Raw genomic sequence first — 21,093 nt, 5'->3', positions numbered from 1 at the left:
GAAAAGTTGATTGTTCGCCCAGTCGCGTGCGCTGCGAGGCGCATCACCATCGACAGAGGAAGCCGAATTCCACTCCCGTCACTCGCTTATTTATCGAATATTACTAGCCCGAGCTACCATCTCTCTGTTATCCGTGCGCGACTGCGCTTGTAGTCGCCATGGCTGCGACACTCTCAGTACCGGAGCAGATCCGCCAGCTCAACGACGCCCGCAAGTTGGTCCTCGGTGACGTGCAATACTATCCGAGCGTGGTCCGAGGCATTGTTCCCATAATAAAACCCACGGCCTCGACGGAGCTGCGGAGATGGGGCGCCGACTTCCTCGCCGAGGCGTTTGCGACGCCCTCGCTGCCGAACGGCGAGAAGGAGACGATGCAGCCCTACGTCCTCGAGCTCCTGGAATCCATGGTGAACAATGAAAAGGAGGATGCGCAGGTTCTCCGGAGCGTCATACAGACGGCCGCGAGCATCTACCCGCTTGCGCTGCGATGGACGTAGGTATCCCTCTGGGTGGAAGGTTTGATGGGGGTGTGGGCTGACCTTTGGACTACAGGATCAACAATTCCTACGACACGATCACTTGGGAGCGAATGATGTCTATCAAGCAAAGGATCCTGAGGATATGGGACCACGCTGTTCCCAGTGTAAGAATATGCTGCATCAAGTTTGTGCAGCGGGTTGTCTTGGCGCAGAGCGTAGCCTCGGGCGCTGAAACCAGGGTATGATCTTTGGCTTTCGATGAATGAGTCTAGACTGATCGAACTTTAGTATGGCGGTGCTCTCGACGTGTCCCTCGACAAAGTACCACCAAACCACCAATCCCTAGACCCTAGAAACCTAGAGGCGGAGAGCATGGGTCTGTTGGACCGCATGCTGAGTGCTCTGCAAGAGAGCGGGTAAGGCTGGATCTCTGGCTCTTTGTAGATACGTGACCTAACCACCTATAGGGATGCTTTGGTTGTAGATGCGACGCTGAACTGCTTGTCGATTCTTGTCCGCACACGTCCTGGAACCTCGACGCGAATCCTCAATGCTCTTCTAAACTTTGATCCCCTGAGACTGGCAGGTTCACCCTTGACCCCCAAAGCCAAAGTCATGGTTCGGTCCATGGAGAAGACGGCAAGAATTCTCCTGATACACCTCAGCAAGAGGGACCCTCATAACCCCCTGATACCGAGGATACATCAGTATATCGAGCGCACGATGCGAATGGTGGCTGAGGCCTTTGACGGGTCTGGCAAGAAGAGAGCCCTAGAGGACCAGCAGCAGGATGCTTACGATGCTAAGCGACAGCGGGTTGAAGCAGCTCAAGTTCAAATACCCCCCTTGGGACCCGGTCCTCACACGCTAGCGGATGTCTTTTCCTTGACTGATGCTGCGGGACTCAAGTCGTTCGACCTCTCGCAAGTCCCGAGCCAGCTGGTGGCCAAACTCGCCGTCAACGCATTGTCCAGGATAGACCCGCAACTACTGGCAAAGTCCATTGACGCTGTGCGCAACCGTCTCGATACCCTCGCCAGCGCACCCGTCCCTGAACTGAACCCGAACACGGCACCTCTTGGAGTGGATGAGGATGACGATGATTATGAGCCCGACTTCTTCCAAGCAGAGGATACGGAGCAGATCTTGAATAAACTGGATGGAGCTCCAACCGTACCTGGTGGACCTTTGTCTGTCGAGGATTCTCTGGGACTCAAGTCCTTTAACCTCCCGCAGCCACAGCAATTGACACCTGAGCTCGCTCTAAACGCGGGCCATGGCATTGTAAGTAGAGTTTTGGAGATGTCCAAGACGGTGGAGGATTTGGGATCAAGAAAGAACAAGGCCGGCTTTACGCGGTTGGCTGCCAGCTCTGGAGCTCGCGAATCTTGGATGACTATCTTGACTCGACTAGCAACACGGTCCCCGGCTGGCTTGGAGGAGATATCTATCAAGAGCGAAGACGAACCGAGCAGTCCACCGACTCTGAGCAGCCACATCCGCGATGTTCTATATAACTACGTCATGGAAGACTTCCGGAAGCACATCGACGTGGCGGTATCGTGGCTCTGCGAAGAGTGGTACAACGACAAGATACAGAGCATGGCCGGCGGTGACCACCCCCAGCATTACGAAAAGTGCACGCTGCGGCTGGTGGATGGCTTCCTCCCCTACCTCCACCCTCAGGACAAGGTCTTGACGCGATTTCTGAGCGAGATTCCCGAGCTGAACCGGACGATTCTATCACGCGTCAAGTCCATGTGCAAGGACCCCAGCGTTGTGCAACTTGCTCTCACGAGCTTGCTGTACCTCGTCATGATGCGCCCACCTATCAGAGAGGTTGCGCTTGACACGGTGCAAGATATTTGGACGGAGTGTAAGTTAATCTGATACCCTATCGTGGAGTCGGAACTGATGCTGACTCTTGTCAATAGTCGAGGACTCTCGACCTATAGCCTCCAAGTACCTTGCGAAGTACCGGCCAGAGTTTTTGGAGGCTGCAAATCGTGGCAGCGAAGGGGATGGTGCTGATCCCCCATCATCCTCATCCGCGGCTATTGCGACCTGAGGCTATTTGACGACTAAGCGTTTCGGCTCGGCCATCCCGCGCTCGAAGTCAAAATCGACAAAGAAGGTCGGAGGGATGAATTTTGTTGTACGAGGCAGGCCTGCGGTGGCATCTAGCGGAGCCTCGAGGCTGTTGTACTATTTCTACAGACATGGCATTGACAGGCGTTGGTCTGGTTCATCGGGGGAAATTGCCACCGCCTTACTACACAATACCAGTAGGAGGACGTTGTGGCTGGCGACTCGAACACATCTGGGCATTGGAGGAAACAATGGGGAGAAAAGCAGAGACTTGTGACGTTATGGCATGGGAGATTATTTGGTGGTTTCGCTGATACCTGAGACGAGCTCAATAAAATACCAAGACACATGAAGACGAGCAGTAGATGGGATCCTCGAGTCAGAATGGGGCAATATTCGCACAATACAGACACTTCTTGTATTATACATGTCCATGAAAACCTCTTCGATGTACATGAAGAACACCCTCGTCAATGTGTGAAGAATATTCCTATTTATGCACGCGAACATCCCCATTAATACACGAAGAATACCATTAGGCGAACTATTAAGTTCCATGCCTTGATGGGCGGTATTTAAAGGCATCACCAACATCAAGTAGGTAATATACCCTACGCACTTGCTGCGATATACCATTTTGCGTCCTTCATCCATGAGGTAATTTTCAATCCACATTATGAATCTGGTCCCTACGGATACTGAGACCAAGCAAAAGCATTACTACTAACGGACTCCTCCCCGGCATGGATTTTCGGCAGAGGATGGAATTTTCTTCTAAAGGGGACTTGGGGACATGCGTTTTTGATTTTCTCAGCTGTATAGTAGAGGTATAACGACCTCTAGGAAGGGCACACAGGAACAGCACTAAGATATCAAATACGCCACCGAGTATACTTGATACGCTACCTAATACGCTACTTAATGTACGTAGTAGTACTTAATACGCTTAATACGCTGCTTATTACGCTCAAGGCGTATAGTAAATTGTCTCAAATTATATATATATATATATATATATATATATAATACTCCCTACCTACTGTTTATAAAGAACTGCCCTCATCAACATCCTTTCTATTTTAGCTACGCTGACTGTTCCTTGATTACTTACGCTTTGGGAAATTACCTATCGCTCTGAAAATGCATCTTCAACCACTCATTGCCCTTGCCTTGTCACAAGTTGGTTTGGCCTACAAGATTAAAATCTATTCTGGGCTTAACTGCAGTGGAGATGTACAGGAGGTTCACGTTTACGACAACACATGTGCGAACTGGTTTAATATGCCCTGGAAGTCTTACAGGGAAAATGGATGGGGCTCTCACAGTCAGAGGGTGACGATCTACAACACCCATGACTGTGTTGAAGGTGGACTGCTGTTTAGCACTTGGGCGTATGACGGCGACTTTTTCAAATCGGGACAATGCTACAATGTGAAGGATCACACTGCCCGTGGGACCGAGAATGCCTATGCCCTGGGGTCCCAGGCTCTTTAATGGGTTTGTCAGCAGTTTCGAAAGTTGCAGGAATGAGTAGCTAAGTATATCGGCAGAAGGGCCTGCGTCTACTGTCGCGCTCCATATGCGCATTTTGGCTGCATCGAAAATGCAACAAGGGGAGATTTCCATTAACAGAGAAAGCAAACCATGCTGTGGCGCGTCAGTCGGACGGGCGTTAGGCAGTTGGGTCGGACCAGTGAAAGGGGTATTGGTCAGAGGGATTGATCACGTGGCAACGGATAGTTGAGCAGGCAGGACGAAGGCTCGAAGTTAGGTCACAGTTGGGCCGCACCACATGCTTAGGAGTGTGGAGGCTAAAGAAAACTCCCGTGTTCCAGTTGCTGGAAGCTTGTCCCTGACCTTAAGGAACATTTGAAAGTGCAATTACTAGATATACTACCCGCTATCATAAGTCTATCTTATCTTATCTTATCGTATAGTATTTTAATTTTAATTTTAATCTTATATTTATATATATTGAAGATAAAAATAAATGTTGGTGTTTTATATAAAAATTATGATATCTCTTAGCTATAGAAATAGGTATTATAGTGATACGGGGTGATTGTAGCTTTTGCGGGCCTAGCCTAGAGGTACTTACGCGGGCGACCCCTGTTTTTGGAGACGGCGGAAGGTGCTAGATAGGCTCTCGATAGAGCATAGATTCCTTCCCGAGCAGCCGAAATCTTTCAGGCGGTCGGGAATAATCCTAATACCCATTAGAGACTCCATCTACGCTTTTTAGAATCGTCTCCAAAAACGGGGCCGCCCGCGTAAGTAGTGTGCGACCGTACCCTATTCCCGGAATCGCGTTGCCTTCGTTCCCCCGTTCCCTCCGTTCCCGGTAACAGTCCACCGAGCACCCGACCCTCCAGTCAACAAGACGGCCGACGAAAGCGATTGCTGACAGTAGCACCTGCTCTAGACGCGAACCGAGCTACCGAAACTTCCATGCTAGATGTGCTAGACCTGAGGACACTGTCGCCTGCCTCAGTCGGCTCAGTCAATAGCATGAGAAGCCCGACCAGCGCCACCCCGAAGTCCGTTATTGCAAGGACGAGCACCATCCGAAGTGTCCCGAGTAATGAGCGGTCCGATTCGAGCCCGAAGAGCAAGAAAAATACACTGTCCAGCAGTGCCCAGAGCAGTGCGTCAACTATGGGCGGAATGCACGTGGAAAGATCTCCGAGTGTGAGATTAAAAGGCGAGAACCAAAGCGACACGCCTTCAAGATGGAGCGCCCATGCAGGAGGCGTCAGGGTCGTTGAACCCACCCCGATTCACGATGCGGCAATGATGTCGGATGGCGGAGAACAAGGTGACGGTCAGTGGGACTCGACCATTGGCAAGGCTGGTTTGGGGAAGACAGGCCGGGTGATCAACAAGCTCGTTAGCGACAACGATGCCCTGAAGCGCGACATCCAGATCGAGAGGCTGCGCGCGGAAGAGTCCAAACAGGCCGCCAAGCTAATCGAGGACAAGATGGAGCGCATAGTCAACGACTACGAGAGCCGTTTGCTCGAGGCCAATGTCACAAAGACGCTGCTAGCGAGAAAAGAACGTCAAGTGGAGAGCCTGCAGGCGGCGGTTGAGCTGGAGAAGCAGAAGGCACAGGCGGCCATGGAGCGAGAGAGAACATGGAGAGGCGAGCTCGAGAAAGTCCAGAAGGATTCCACCATCCAGGTTGAGGAGGCTGTGACGTTGGCAGAACTCATGGAGGGCCGATACAATGCCATCTCATCTCATTGGAGGGATCAGGGAGAGGAGGTCAAGAGGGCCGTATCCAAGATCAAAGGCGAGATAACCACCCTCGTCCAAGAGCGCCAAGAAGACGACACCAAGATCCAGACTCTGCGCGACCTCTGCGACCAACAAGACAGCAACATCAAGGAGCTGCAACGCGAGAAGGAGGACATTGCGCGGAAGTTTGAGGAGTACAAGCAGACACAGGAGGACGACCTCCGCGACATCAGGACAAACGCGCGAGAGACAGAGGCAGAGCAGCAGAGGCTTCTGGAGGAGGCGCGCGAGGCACTACACAAGCTAAGATGGGCCTTGAACGTTAAGAATAACGTCAAGGGTGCCCAGTGAGCAGCAATACCTTCATCTTACCCGCCCTCGCCAAAAACGCTTTTGCAAAAATGGCACCGTCCAACATCTTCTACTTATCAAGCTTCCTCCATCTCATCTCCTCGAACCCGACCCTCAACCTTTCGACACATGATAACCACCAACTGTTCTCACTTTCTGATTATACACGACACCGTTAATAGACGGGCATTGTTCCGCTGGAACCGCCCGAGAAAGATATGACAGGCACGATACTTGGACGACGATACCACATCTTTTTATTTATTCATTTTCTGTTCTAGATCTGAACTTATTTTCAGGTCCTCCCTCAGTCCCGGAAGGATCTATTTACTAGTACCTACATACGGGATACCAGAGGACTGTGTGTTTTATAGCATCGGGGAAGACGATATGGCGCGGCGCGGGGGGGGGGGCGTTGGATGCATTTTCTGAGGCCAGCGGAGTCTTTAATATTGTATGCCGCAGCAATCTCTAGCCCGGGGAAGCAGAACAGAGGATAGAAGGTTGGCTAAGGAAGAGAACGCCATGAGACTGCAATGACAGCGCATATACAAGCTACTTATTTTTACCTATCCATTCCCATTGCCATTTGGGCATAGGGATCGAGAGAGCATAGGCTGTTGAAATGCGCCATTCTGTTTGAAACTGAAAACTCTTGGTCTGCGGTGCCGGGTGCAACCAGTATCACCGGTTCCAGGTAGGTGCGGGGAGTGTGGCAAAAGGGGCGAGGACGGCTCTCGAGGGGCACTTGAGAACCACAGCTCAGCCGGTCACTCCATAGCCTTCCTCAATTTCTCGACGGCTCAGCATCTCAAATGCAGCCACGGCAGCTAGAAAATTTGCCTGTATAGGTACTACTTAATCTGGCCTGGTCGGGAATGTGCTGTGGTGTCACTTGCCGCCAACCGAACCTCGCGAGAGCCACCTTGGGAATAGGATAAGGGGGCATGGGAGGTGCCGATGTGCCCGTTGTTTCCCAACAGCCCGCTTTGGGGAATATCAGATGACACTGTGGATCATGCATACCATTCACTCTGATTAACGCAGTCCCTTGAAACTGAACGGAATTGGGTCGTTGTGGCGTGAGTGTCTGCCAGCTGATTGCGGTCCGGCCACTTGCAGCTGGCAACTGTGCAACCGCTTGCTCCCCAGCACCTTCTGCCTTACCTACGTACTACGTAGCACCAGGTGGGCTTCTACCATACTTAGGTATATACTTGCCTAGGTAGGTAGGGCCTTGCCTGCCACCTTCCTGTCAGAATTTTCTCTCTTCTTCCTTAAATTTCTCGCCTTCCTCTCACGATCCTCTTCCTCTCCTCTCTCTCGTCTCCTCATTGTACTAGGCATGTACTTACCGAGTGTCTTCCTAAAACACGATTAAAGCTCACTCCAAGGTGAAAGTTGCAGCCTTCACTCTCGGTAAACGTCTGGGGATGGGGATGTCTCGGCTCTGATACCGGCTTGATGTCCCTCATTGCTCGACCCTGTAACTCCGAAGACTAAACTACCGAAACAGTAAGTCTGGTTTGGTGCCTGGATAGTCTTGTTATTACTGACATGCAACAGAAGCCACAATGTCCTTAACAGAAGAGCTCGTATTCGAGGAATTTTACATATCATGCAACCCGCCGCTCCTGCCTGTCGGGGTTAACGAAGTAATCGAGTCGATTAAGGCCGAACACCAAGTAAGAAACCCTTTCGTTTAATGCCTTTGGAAATACGAACTAATATATCACAGGATAAAGTCCTTGAGATCCTCTATGAGCCGGAAGCCCCCTGGTTCAAGCTGATCACGAGCAATGCAAACCGGGTGGAAGTGACGCAGTCCATCCAAGAGCAGCTCGTACAAATGGGACAACAAGATGCGTTTGAACTAGACACAGTTATAGAGAGCGACAAAACGGGGAGTGAGCAGGTAAAAAAAAGCGACATCATTGTTGCCGAGGGGTCCCAGAGAATGGTGCCATGGATGGCATACGATAATGATCAGTCGGCAGCCATTGACTCGTTCGATGAATTCCGGTTTCCAGAGTCAATGAGATCGACGCAGCATAGAGCCATTTGGAGATGTCCGACCGAAGACTTTGAGGAAACTCTCCACGCGGCAGCCCAGACATGGGTTGCCTCAGAGGTACCCCTGGCTTTGGACGATATGGGGGACCACTGCACCTGCGAAGTATCGCATAACCTACAGAAGACGGTTCTCTACATTGGCAGCAATGCCAGTATGGAGGCGGTGCAGAGAACCATAAAAAAGCTCGACGGAATTGTCAGCGTCATGGTGAGTGTGCATCCCAACTACCATGAGCATTGCTAACTATTCCCTGCCTAGAACCTGGCTTCAACACTTTCTCAGGTGCACTTCGTTGAAGTTGAGGGAGAGTCTGAAGTCAAGCTTGGATACCGGTGGCTTTCCCATCTGGGCCTTGACAAAACTACATATCACTTTAACTTGTCCTCGACTGGCCCTCTCCGAGGTACAGCGCTTCGCACTGCCGTTGAGACTGTCCGGGGAGAAAACCGATGGAGACTTGACAAGACTTCTTATCCAATGAGAGGATATCAGAAGCCTGATATGTCAAAAAGCTTCACGATTTTCGCCGACTATGGGTACCATGAGAAGAAAGCACACACAGAGTTTGCGAACGGCTCATTAAACACCAAGCCAGCTCTCTGCGTCATTGAGAGCCTGGATTTGAATCGGGCTACTGCAGTCTCTCGTGCTGTCTCCCGGACCTCCACCTCTACAGCTGCTATTCAAGTAGAAAAATGGGTTGAGGGAGTAAAGAGGGCCAGCATACACCCTGTTCTGTCCGAAGAACCCCAGTTGAGCGACCTACAAATCCCCAACGCAACTGGCGTCCTACCCCCAGCTCTTCATAACTCGCCCCCGTTCGGCAGCAGTAAGGCCCCGGAGCAACTGCCAGAAGATCTGATAGAGCTCGAATCCAACTCAAGCCAGCCCAAGACACCGATCCGCAAGACTTCGACAAAATGCCTACTTGAAGCAGAGTCTCCAGAAAGAAAGGCAGTTCTGTTAGGGTATGAGACTCTGACTCCTCGAAATCACACTCTTGTAACTGCAAAAGGCGATGCTCAAGCAAGTGGAGTGCAATGCAACTTGATGGATTCGGTTGAGCAGATCCCTCAAAATTTAAATTTTGAGCCTCTAGAGTTCTCAAGACATAATTCTGTGAGCAGTTCACGGAGACCGGTGGATCTTGCACTCGCCAATAGCCTCGTGCTCTTCGGGCTCGAAGAAGACCGACCAAAGGAGCTCCATCGGACAATGGACCAACGCGCTGGTCGTAAAAGAGAGTCTCCCTCCAAAAACTGTATCCAAAAGGGGCCGCCCGAAGGTTTTTGGAACCAGGGTACAAGCAATGCCGCGACTCCACAGCCCGGAGGGAAAACTTCCATGGGACAAGCTTGGAGTGACGTCGTCCGGGGAAGGGCTGCTGCTCAAAGCGTCGAGCGCTACAAGTCGTTGAAGGTCGAAAAGGCTTCTACGGTCAAGCAAGTCGGATCTGTCCATCCTCTACCAACTCTGGCCAATACTAGTGGCATGGGAAGAGCCCAGGTCAAGGACAACATAGACCCGGGGGGAAGCTCAAGTCGACTTTTGGAGAGCATCTCGTCCCGGATGAAAGACATGGCAGGGATCCTACGAGTTGTCCCCGGGAGAGTGAAACTGGAGATGAAGTTTGGCCGCATATGGTTTAACGACGTTTCAGAGGCCGATATCCATTCTGATGACTCGTTTCAGTTGTGGGACGTGACAGATATCCAGGATTACTTGAACGACAAGACACTTCATGATTCCTGTCATGGAACTGTATTCCAGAGCATTCTCACCTCATGCGGGGAGGACGCTGATAAGTTGTCCCAGATCAGGGCACCTGGTGAACCTCGCTGGGAGGTGTTAGACGCAAAGGTGAACTACAATTTTACCTGCTATATGGAGGGACCTCGCGGCACCGCCAGGTTCAAAGTAGTTGTGAATGCAGAAACCTTCGAGCACGTGTGTTTGGGCTTGGACGAAGAGCTATCCAACATCTACGTCCATTGTCCGCAGTACGCCTGGGATATGAAGGTCTGTGCAATAAGAGCCCGGTCGACTGGCTTTCCAGAAGAGTATGAGGAATTTGCCAAACACCTGGTCGCATCGCTGGAAGTTATGTAGGTTGCTCGATCGATTTCTTCTGCCGAACACTAAAGTCACCTCACGCTAACTTCCTGGAAAGGACCAAAGAGACCGGGGATATTACGATCGAAGTGGAACAGCCCAAGGGACGTGGAATCGTCATCGAGAACGTCGAAGTTCGCCACACCGCCCGATACAAGAGCGAGGCTAGCAACAGCGGTCTGCTCACAATCACCATGACGCGTCCTATGGCTACTGACGTCGACTATCGAAAAGACCCATCAGTATTTCGCTGTAGCAGCTACTTCGCAAAGACCCATGGAAAACCCACACCTGGAGACTATAACAGCATCAACAAGCCTGGCGAATGGTTCGAAATGTCACTCTCATCCCGGCGAGTAGAAGAATTGTTTCAGGAGAATGCAGGCATGGACTTTGGGCAGGTGGCCGGTTGGACGGCTGAAGCTCTTGACAACGAAGGAGTCTTCAGGGATATTTGCCGCCCAGCTTTTAGCATGGTTTCAATGATGGATGGAATTGGGTTAGCAAATGATAATGGTCTCGCTGTAATGGTTGGAGGAGCACACCTCAGAGGGTCAAGTACAAAGGGAAATGGCCAACGGAAATATGAGTACTGGTAAAGATGTGTTAACGGTTCGGCAGAGACGGGCTAGTGGACTGGTAACTTGGTTCCTGAGTGCGATGAAGTATGGTGGCAAGGGTTTTGTGCAAAGATAGGTATGGTAAAATGGATCGTAGAGCGAAATACAAACGACGTGATTCTAAGTAGAACTTCAAATGGCTCGACCATCCTCCCTTTTTCTTTTGGCATACTACCTTGTCAGATGATGATGGTATGAACGGTATATCTAGTTACCTTTGATAAAACGTTGGACGGCCCTCTACCAGTGTCACAGTCTGTCAATCAGACATATAGTTTCACACAAGACATAGTAATAAGAATGCTCCAACATCTGGTCTCGAGAATTTGTTTTGTCTCTATACGCTATAAATGTCCATCCCAGAGGACGGTAAATGTACCTGACTTCCCCATCAAACCAACCCATGGCCCACTCCTCCACGGCCATGATCCCTCATCCTCTGCTTCGTCCCTGGACCCCAACCAGGACGTGGCCCCGCTGGGGTCGTAGGGACACGGCCAGCAGGAGGGATCAGAAAGATGTTGAAGCTCTTTCCAGTCCATTCCAACGACCAAAACCCACGATGCGTGCACGCTCCAATCGCCTTTTTCAGAAGAAGAAGGGTATCTCCGCTAGTATGCAAATGCCCTTGAAAATGCGAGGGTCCTTTCGCCATTCTCCCGGTGTGTTCGGGTTGCCCAAAATCTTTGTCTTTGTTGAAAGACGCCATATCGCTTCGTTTCATTGCTTCATTAAAACAGGAATAACGGGAATGAAGTAGTGAGAAACCGCCGGCGCCCACATCCCAATGCGGGCTGTACAAAGGTTTCGTTGAGAACCGCAGGCTATAGTCTAATGACTGTGCCCGACGAATATTGGAGTCGTAAACATCATTGCTGCGTTACATCTCATGCGGAGAGCTGTTGAATATCTCTCCGCCTCCACGATAGTCCACTTAGAACTTGAGGGCCTTGGGCTTCTCCCAGCTGAAGTTCTGGTTGGTACCGAAGTGGCCGTTCTTGGCAGTCTGGAGGTAGATGGGCTGGTCCAGGTTGAGGGCACGGACAATGACACCAGGGCGCAGGTTGAAGTTGTTGTCGATGATCTCGACGAGCTCCTGGGAGGTCTTGTCCGAGGTGCCGTAGGTGTCGACATGGATGGAGAGGGGCTCGGCAACACCAATGGCGTACGAGAACTGGACAAGGCAGCGGCGGGCGAGGCCAGCGGCAACGAGGGACTTGGCGACCCAGCGGGCAAGGTAGGCAGCAGAGCGATCGACCTTGGAGAAGTCCTTGCCGGAGAAGGCACCACCACCGTGGGCACCCCAGCCACCGTAGGTGTCGACGATGATCTTGCGGCCGGTCAGACCAGCGTCACCCTGGGGACCACCAATGATGAACTGGCCAGAGGGTTGGATCTAACAGATTTGTCAGCGTCGCATTTCGCCAAGGTTGGGAATTGGTGAGTCATTGATTAGCAGGGGCACGACTTACGTGGTAGACGGTGTCAGCATCAAGGTACTTGGCGGGGATGGTAGCCTTGATGATCTTCTCGAGGATCTCCTCACGGAGCTTCTCGGTGGTGATGTCGGCAGAGTGCTGAGCAGAGACGACAACAGTGTGGACGCGCTGGGGGACGACAGCGCCACCATCCTTGGTGTACTCGACGGTGACCTGGGTCTTGGTGTCGGGGCGCAGCCAAGGCAGAGAGCCATCGCGGCGAGCGGCGGACATGGCAGCGTTGAGCTTGTGGGCGAGGATGAGGGTGAGGGGGAAGAGCTCAGGGGTCTCATCGGTGGCATAACCGAACATGATACCCTGGTCACCAGCGCCGAGCTTCTCAATGGCCTCCTCGTAGTGGAGACCCTGAGCAATGTCGGGGGACTGCTGCTCAATGGCGACGAGCAGGTTCAGGGTCTTGTAGTCAAAGCCCTTCTCGGAGTCATCGTAGCCGATGTCCTTGATGGTCTGGCGGACGACCTTCTGGTAGTCGAGCTTGGCGTTGGTGGTGATCTCGCCAAAGACCATGATCATGCCGGTCTTGGTGGCAGTCTCGCAAGCGACCTTGGAGAGGGGATCCTCAGCCAGGCAGGCGTCGAGGATGGCATCGGAGACCTGATCGGCGATCTTGTCGGGGTGACCCTCACCGACGGACTCGGACTATGGTATTGCACACGACGGTCAGCAGCCAAGTCTTTGGACACGAGGAGGAGAGGACGGGGTCCTCCAAGAAGACAGTGTACTTACGGTGAAGAGGAAGCTACCCTCGTGCTTCTGCACGCCCTTGATTCCGTTGGAAGCCATTGTGAGAGGTATTAAACGAGCCTGAACAGGACTGGTACAAGGTCGTGTGTGGTGTTAAGGGGACTGCCTCAAGAGACCGGAGATCGGCTAGGAGATGCTGCAACTTATTGTTAGCGGGATGAGATGCTTGAGGCTATATAAACCGCTTGTGCAGCAATTGGAGTGGCCGGCGTACCTTGAGGAGACGGATGTGAGGTTCAAGAAGGATTGGAAGAAGGATGAAGAAGAGGCAGGAAGGCGGAGTGAATGGTGATTTTGGAGGATGGCGGGGGCAACAGGGGCACCACCATTTCTCGCGCAATTAATACTAGTAAGGTAGGATGTGATTCAAGCCACTCGCAGTGGAGGCTTGAGGAGGGGCATCACTGTTTGAGGGAAAAAAAAATTTGGATCCCGCACTTAGTGCGGTACATTGTATTCCCCCGGCGCCTACACCTAAACAAAAGTACCACCATAGTATCGTTCCAACGTCGGTTAGCGTGACAGCGACATCGGTTGCTGGAGTGTCTTGGGCTGCCGAAGCCCGCAGAAGATTGCGCCATTGGTGGTGGCCCACACAATTTTGCACAATTCGGCTTCAGTCGGCGCAAGATTGAATCATTCTTCGAGCCTAGGGACGAGGGCCATTTTCTCTTGAACGGGTCCAGCAGGTGCAGACCTAAAAACCCCAGCATAGTCCTGCCAGTAGATATCCCTTTGAGGGGTCTTGAGTTGTCGCCGAGTTGAGGGGTAGGAAGAGGGGTTCTGCCAGCTTCCACGTGCTCCCCAGGATCATTCGTTGATTGGTCCTAACCTATTGCTAAGTACCTGCTTACATGCCTAGAGCAGTACATAGTAGTACTGCTAGGCAGCAAGGAATAGTAGTCACGATGCATTGATCCTCCGTCTTTTGTCTTATTACTGTGTTTTTGACGGCACGGGGTACGACTATGCTGTACGAGGTACCCTTACGAATTTAAGTCCAAGTACATAAAGGCGGCACGAATTGTTTCATCAGCGGCCGAAAATTTGGAATACTTGTGCTACTCGTAGGCTTGGATCTTGATACTCGGGATGCTCTCTACGAATACGAATACGAATATGACTTATATGTGATAGTTGATGAATTGAAGAATATTTATGACTCTTTCATATTTTGAAATAAGATTTATGACCTTTTGGAAATATGCCCCTGGCAGTGAAGTGTTGAAAACCCGGTGAAGCGTCAATGACACTTCCCACCCAGATATCTGTCATGGAAGCTAGTGCGGGGCCCCCACCACTCGTCACCTCTCCCTGCAATCGTGCAACGACATCACAAATTCTCACAACTTTTCCCACGTCCCACGCCCAAGGCCCCAGCGCAACGCACGTGTAGCCGCGCCCGATCCGCCATCCCCGAGCATAACTCCGCGTATAGACGCGAACAAGCCACCGCCTTCCGTCATGAGCAAGTTTGGCGCCATGGTAATGGGGCCCGCAGGGGCTGGCAAGGTACGTTCGTGACAGCCGGATGGAATGGTGTGGTGCGACTCCTGTCAGGTGCCCGGTGCTGACGAGCCTTGGCCGAAACACAGTCCACCTTCTGCGCCGCCCTCATCACGCACCTGCAACTCAACCGCCGCTCCGCCTTCTACGTCAACCTCGACCCGGCCGCCGAGACCTTTGAGCACACGCCCGACCTGGACATCAAGGAGCTCATCTCGCTCCATGATGCCATGGAGGAGGTCGGCCTGGGCCCCAACGGCGGGCTCATCTACTGCTTCGAGTTCCTCATGGAGAACCTGGACTGGCTGACAGAGGCGCTCGATTCGCTACCGGAAGACTACCTAATCATCTTTGACATGCCCGGCCAGATCGAGCTGTACACCCACATCCCCATCCTCCCCACGCTCATGCGCTTCCTCTCCCAGCCGGGCTCCCTCGACGTCCGCATGGCCGCCGTCTACCTCCTCGAAGCCACCTTTGTCGTCGACCGCGCCAAGTTCTTCGCCGGCACCCTGAGCGCCATGAGCGCCATGCTCATGCTCGAGGTGCCCCACATCAACGTCCTGTCCAAGATGGACCTCGTCAAAGGCCAGGTCAAGAAGAAGGACATGAAGAAGTTCCTGACCCCGGACACGGCCCTGCTGGACGACGACCCCGCCGAGCGCAGCAGGCAGCTCGGCGAGCCCGGCGCCGACGACGACTCGAAGCCCCCGGACGACAAGGACCAGATGATGAAGGGCGCGAGCTTCCGCCGGCTGAACCGCGCCGTCGCCGGCCTGATAGAGAGCTTCAGCATGGTCAACTTCCTCAAGCTGGACGTGACCGACGAGGACAGTGTCGGGGCGATCCTGAGCTACATCGACGACTGCATCCAGTTCCACGAGGCGCAGGATCCCAAGGAGCCCAACGACGAGGAGTTTGAGGACCCAGAGCAGCAATGAGCGGTCCCCGAGGTGCGCCTGTTGTGCGTTTTGAACTGAGTAGATCATGGGGTATTGTTATTCTCGGAAGGGCGAAAACTGTGGCATAGCGTGGGCGTTGGGGGGGTATCGAATTTTGAATGAAGAAAAAATGGTTGGGATATTAACAGGATATTGTGCGCCGGGCCGCCCAGTCGCGTACTCGTAGTTCTATGCCGACATGGGGTAGACGCAATACATAATGTGCCCGCATATTTTGCTTTTCCGTACAACTCGTGGTGATATTCTCGATTGCGTCGGCCCATCTCGCGTCGACTCGTGGTGCCCTCGCCATCGCCCTCAGCGTCGCTGGCGATTCGAACGGGGGCCCCCGGCGCCACCAGCCGCCCCGACGCGCTGGCTCTCGTAGTGGTTGTACTCGTCGACCCAGACGTCCTTGAGGGCGGCCAGGTAGCCGACAAACTTGGAGGCGAAGACGACCACGTCTCGAGCGCTGCGCGTCAGGCCCCTCTCCCAGACGGCGGCGACGACGAGGGCGACGACGGCCCAGAAGGCGACGCGGGCGAGCTGGCGCGTCCACCAGACGACGAGGCGGCGGAGCCAGTTCATGACGACCACGACGGCGGTGATGACGGCCAGCGCGACGATCAGGCCCGTCGCGCCCTGGTTCTCGGACATGGCGTCCAGCAGGCGGTCGATGAGCGGGCTGATGACGGGCAGCACGGCGCCGACGGCGTACTGGATGCTGAGGGAGGCCTTGCGGAGGAAGACCTGGACGGGGGAGCTGGGGTGCAGGATGTATGTGTTGATGTACTCGACCATCTCCGGGGGCAGGAGGGCGGAGAGAGCTTGGCTGGTGAATGGGTCCATAGCTGCAGACTTGGCTATCCCAGAAATATAACGCAAAATAGCGGGTTCGTGCTAGGTTAACAGGTATTGGATAGCGGGTATTTTGCTATCGCGCGGTCGAGGTCGATGGTTTGGGCCTTTTGGGTGGGAGAAGGAGAGGACAGGTTAGATTTTTGGTGGGGTCGTGTTTGGAAGGGTCCAGGCCAATGGGCGTGTCACCAAACAAACGCCCTTGAGCCACCAAGCAAAGCGGTGACCGAGGCGGTCAGTCTAACATCGAACCATCAGCAAAAGTGTGCCACGGTGCAACTAGAATGGGCAAGCCTCATATGTAGCCCTGCAGATAATATGCTTCCATTACAAAGGAGCCATGGGCAAGAAAGCCCACCCTGAATTTATGCCCCCCCCCCGGTCAGACCTATATACAAGAAAAGGGTATCGACAAGCATCGCTGAGCACGATAAGTCATCTACAAGAAAAGAAGAAAAGTCCCATCCATCTGTCACCTAATTGATCAACCCCATACGTAAACGTACTTTCCCAGCTATATGTAACGATGCTGGTGCTGGAAGAGTGCATCCCCATTCTCATCATGATTCGTCCTGGCCTTCCAGTATCCGACGAGCTGCATCGATCCGGCGCCTGAACAGGCGAGACTCGGTGCTCGCCCTGGAAGCTTCTCCGAGGCCTAGAACACACTTTCCAAGGCTTGCCACGAGTCTCTCGACCGCAATCTGATCATCTCTGTGCAGATCCTGCAGTGAAACTGCAGACTGTCCCTGGGAGGTGGCATCGTCCATGCCCAGAGCACTGGCGGTATCATTCATGAGAATATCCGAAATCTGCCGCAGCCCGGGATCCGGAGACCCTCCCGGTGTCAGGACGCCGCCGTTCAGCTTTGCCTTGTTCACCAGAGGAAAGCTCCTGTTCGTGCCGGTAGATTCGAACGATGAGGCGGATGGACTGTGAATCCTGTCCGACTTTGCGGCGCTCGTAGGACGGTACAGGACCGAGTTTTGTCGTTGTCGCGGTTCCTGGGTGCTATTTGCGCCCTCTGCATCGTCGTGGCTGCGCACCTCTTGCAGCGGAGGCAGCTCGTCATATCCGCCGTCGTAGAAGCCGCCCATCTCTCCCCTAAAGGCTGAGCTGCGGCTCGCTCGACCCTCTGTGGCTGTCGCAAACGTGTCATCCGACGCTGTCGTCTCGATGCTGCGTCTCTTCCGCGATAGGCTCGACATAGGCCCTCTCGTGGTTTCAACCGAGGTGTCCGACAGTTCGCTCTCGGAACTGCCGCTCTGGTCGTGACGACGGATGCTGCCCATGGCCGAGTGGAGGAAGAAATGCTCGTAGTCGAATGCGTCCTCCCGGTCTTCGTGCGACATCTGGTGCTGCTGGGTGTCGTGATAAAGAGACTCCCCACTCTCGCTCTCCCAGTCCAGCACGTCCTGGGCATCATCGTATTCTGTTTCGTAATCTCCCTGGTCAGAATCATCCCGGCTCTCGGGTTCGAAATCCTCCACATTGCCATCCGCGGCACCTTCGAGGTTGTTATCGGCCACAAAGTCCCGTGTAGGTGTAGCCCGTCCCTCGGGCGACCCCGAGCTGCGGTGGGGTTCGCTGTCGCTCGACTTTTGTTCCGCTTGCCCTGAAGAATGATCCTGATTATCGACAGCACCAGACTCCTGCCCAGCATGGCCATCTTGATTTTCCTCGCCATTGATCCAAAGCTTCGTCGGTGTTGGTTCTCGCGAATCCATAGACTGAATTGTACGCGGCTCCCTGAGCCCCTGATCCCAGCGCGCGTGGGTGAAGGGACTCGGCGTCCGTAGACTCTGCAGGCTCCTACGCTTCAAGCTGTCTGCCTTAGCTTGCTCTTTAAGCGTAGATATCTTCCCTCGGAGTCCTTGCATCTGGTCCTGTATATCCCGCATCTGGGCTACTGATGCTGAACGCGCCGGCAGACCATTGTCAGAGTGGGATCCGGATGTCGGGCTCAGGAAGCTAGACAGATGCGCACTGTCCCGCATGCTGTCGGACGTTGGATCGTTATCATGATCGTCATCCTCGCTGACAGATTCAAGCGTCGTATCTAGGGCATGGTGGGAGATTCCGTGCGCTGGGTGACTAGCTGGCGCCCCAGTCTCGTCGTGCTTGAACCTAGAGGTGGGCTGTCTATAGCCACCGGCCGCGCCCAGTGCGCTAGCCGACCGTTGGGGGACGAGGTTGGGTTGTTTCGAGATGTCTCTGGTGCCGTCTTCGCTCTTGATCCTCCAGTGGCCTGGTGTCTGTGAGGCAGTCCCATCTCTTACAGCACTGCCCGGGAGGCCCAGTTGTGGCGAAGGGGTCGAGCCCCCTTCCGAGTAGCCAAGGGAACTCCTTGCCCGGGACAAATTCCCTTCCATAGCCTGCGAAAAGTAGATTAGAATTCGAACTTGAATAGACACGGGCTGGGGCCGACTTACGGTCAGCCTACGTTTAGCATTGGCCAATATCTGCTCCGCCCTGTTACTAATGTACAAGGTGGAGTAATCGCCGCCGCCTGCCTCTGGTTTCGATGCTTCGATACGTGGGTGCCGAGGGGCTGTGCCCTCTACATACGAAGATGCCATGCTCTCCTCGTCATCGCCCTGGAAGCTGCTGTCGTCGACGCTGACCGAGTCGTCAAAGTCGGCAAAGGTGGCCCTGTTATCCTGCGTTGTGATTGTGCTGGTGGACTCGATGGATGACCGGCGTTCGCGGCCCAACATCTTCGACCTCCTCTGGTATGCCTTATTGCTAATCGCAGCCACGGTGCCGAACGTCTCGTTTTCCGTGTACGCAGAATAGCGGGAAGAGGCCCTCCTCGAAGCGGGCCCAACGGTGCTTTCGACTTCTGTCACCTCGCCAATGTCGGAGAGCATAGTTCCATTGCCGTATATTATGGGGGTCGCGGTAGGGGCGAATTGGGACCCGTACTGGCTCTGGGGGAGTTGGAAGTCCATCTGGTCGATGTTGGGGTCGGTCCACAGTCTGATGGGCGACGGCGAGCGGCGTTGGGGTGAATCCGGGAACTCATAGTCGGGGAGAATCATGTCGGGGTTCGTCAGGGTCGGTGATCCAGGCACCGGCCCATGCGACGAGGCGCCGGATTGTTGACGGGCATGTTGGTGGCGTGGAGTAACACTAGCCGCCATGGCTGCGCAGTTCCAAAGTGCTGATGGCGTTGCGCCACGACAGGAGGAGAAACTTTTCAGTCTTGGTAGATCGCTGGCGTTGAAGGCGAGGTTCGTTCGCGATACGATGGTTTGATTTGGCGGCCGGCAAGTGTCGTCTAAGTCGCAAGCGGTGTGGTCGTTTCGATAAGGGTTCAACGTCTTGGACAAAGTTCAACGTGGCGCAACCACGCGTGGCAGACCGTTTCGTTGACTCGTTGGCTCCTTGCCCGAGGGAAGACGGATGGCGAAGACCGCGGCTTTGGGGGCCGCGGTAGGTGGGCGCGAAGATCAGGGGTAACGAACGACTTGATGGTGATGGTGATAATGGTACTTCTGCGACGGGCGTGATGGTCTCAATCCCAGTCTCGGACGCAGGTTAGTCAGTGTCGCAGGCGGGCCGAGAAGAAAAAGAGAGGCCACATGTCAGAAAATTGCGGCCTGGAGCCTGGAGGACAGGAAGGATTGCGAGTCTGCAACCTGGAAATCTCATCTCGCAACTGCCGCTCTTGCCTTCGGCCTCACGCTGCGCGGCTCCTGGCCCTCCTCTGCTCCTTCCCGTCTGTGCTTTCTGGCAGCCGACAGCTGACCCGCATTTTGGCTGTGCTAGTCAGGGGCTAATCCTAGGCAGGCAAGGCGCTGGAGCCCACCGCCGCCAGAGACAGCCACGCCCAGGCAGTCCCAACAGTGAGCCATTGACCACTGGGCACTTGAGCTAGGTCCGACGAGTACTTAGTAAGGTGGGCATCAAGCATCGAGCAGACATTGTCACACTGAGGTGAGCTCCTCGCCCAGGCCTCGCGAGGGCCCAGGTGGTCCCTGGAAATTGGCTGTGGAATGCCGTCCACCACCCCACGTGTCTGCTCCATCTCCATCTAGTTAGTGTTTGAATCGAAACACGAGTTCACCGTTGTCAATCGCTAACGTTTATTACCGTCTCGTGCGCTTAACCTCCGGCTCTCTGTACGAATTCCGGGGGGTCGCTGATCTGGGCATCTCCCCCAATGGCAATCCTGCATTGAGTCGTCATCATCGGCCTGCCCTGGCCTCTCAAGTTTTTCTTTGTCCGTTCGGGAAGCTGCCGACAGGACCAATGCCAAAGCCGCCAGTTGGCTTTCGCGACATGTGCCCCAGGAAATTGAATCAGGCCAGCTCGTCACTCGTCAATGTTTCTTCATTTCCCCGCGCCCAGCACACTCCCTGCATGAAACAAACACCGCCTCCATGTACGAGCTCGTATTGACGTAAAATGAAGCTCGGGATACTTGGGCTATTAATAACACCGAATCCCTATTTGGGTTATAACCTTATTATTATTCTTTCTAGTATCACCATAATAAGTATATTAATTTCATCATCATAGGCATATTAGCATCGTCGCAAGAATCGATCGATATCGTCGATGTGTGTCTCTTCACGATTC

The 21,093-nt window shown here is 53.7% G+C and overlaps 7 protein-coding genes across 7 annotated transcripts; 4 read left to right on the top strand and 3 right to left on the bottom strand.

Moving 5' to 3' along the window:
- Positions 1-158: 158 nt before the first annotated feature.
- Positions 159-2,547, top strand: ACO1O0_001204 (RNA-processing protein PTA1; the record flags this gene model as incomplete). Its single annotated transcript, XM_083190694.1, has 5 exons — positions 159-493; positions 553-718; positions 768-895; positions 947-2,355; positions 2,414-2,547. The coding sequence occupies 5 exons, from the start codon at positions 159-161 to the stop codon at positions 2,545-2,547; spliced, it is 2,172 nt and encodes a 723-aa protein (XP_083054553.1).
- Positions 2,548-5,360: 2,813 nt separating this feature from the next.
- On the top strand, positions 5,361-6,155 carry SHE3 (uncharacterized protein; the record flags this gene model as incomplete). Its single annotated transcript, XM_083190693.1, has 1 exon — positions 5,361-6,155. One exon carries the CDS (start codon positions 5,361-5,363, stop codon positions 6,153-6,155), a length of 795 nt encoding a protein of 264 aa, XP_083054552.1.
- Positions 6,156-7,729: 1,574 nt separating this feature from the next.
- On the top strand, positions 7,730-10,973 carry ACO1O0_001202 (uncharacterized protein; the record flags this gene model as incomplete). Its single annotated transcript, XM_083190692.1, has 5 exons — positions 7,730-7,840; positions 7,894-8,436; positions 8,512-10,334; positions 10,400-10,857; positions 10,963-10,973. 5 exons carry the CDS (start codon positions 7,730-7,732, stop codon positions 10,971-10,973), a joined length of 2,946 nt encoding a protein of 981 aa, XP_083054551.1.
- A 922-nt stretch (positions 10,974-11,895) lies between these two features.
- On the bottom strand, positions 11,896-13,243 carry SAM2 (S-adenosylmethionine synthetase; the record flags this gene model as incomplete). Its single annotated transcript, XM_083190691.1, has 3 exons — positions 11,896-12,357; positions 12,434-13,099; positions 13,187-13,243. The coding sequence occupies 3 exons, from the start codon at positions 13,241-13,243 to the stop codon at positions 11,896-11,898; spliced, it is 1,185 nt and encodes a 394-aa protein (XP_083054550.1).
- A 1,425-nt stretch (positions 13,244-14,668) lies between these two features.
- On the top strand, positions 14,669-15,651 carry ACO1O0_001200 (protein GPN3; the record flags this gene model as incomplete). The annotated part of the gene is made up of 2 exons (XM_083190690.1): positions 14,669-14,716; positions 14,800-15,651. 2 exons carry the CDS (start codon positions 14,669-14,671, stop codon positions 15,649-15,651), a joined length of 900 nt encoding a protein of 299 aa, XP_083054549.1.
- A 318-nt stretch (positions 15,652-15,969) lies between these two features.
- Positions 15,970-16,500, bottom strand: ACO1O0_001199 (uncharacterized protein; the record flags this gene model as incomplete). Its single annotated transcript, XM_083190689.1, has 1 exon — positions 15,970-16,500. The coding sequence occupies one exon, from the start codon at positions 16,498-16,500 to the stop codon at positions 15,970-15,972; it is 531 nt and encodes a 176-aa protein (XP_083054548.1).
- A 569-nt stretch (positions 16,501-17,069) lies between these two features.
- ACO1O0_001198 (uncharacterized protein) lies at positions 17,070-19,652 on the bottom strand (the record flags this gene model as incomplete). The annotated part of the gene is made up of 2 exons (XM_083190688.1): positions 17,070-18,884; positions 18,942-19,652. The coding sequence occupies 2 exons, from the start codon at positions 19,650-19,652 to the stop codon at positions 17,070-17,072; spliced, it is 2,526 nt and encodes an 841-aa protein (XP_083054547.1).
- Positions 19,653-21,093: the final 1,441 nt, after the last annotated feature.

This window comes from Amphichorda felina (genome assembly GCF_050947745.1).
Source record: "Amphichorda felina strain 45539 chromosome Unknown scaffold_1, whole genome shotgun sequence".
Classification (NCBI taxonomy): Eukaryota; Fungi; Ascomycota; class Sordariomycetes; order Hypocreales; family Bionectriaceae; genus Amphichorda; species Amphichorda felina.
This window is presented reverse-complemented; position numbering and strand designations above follow the sequence as displayed.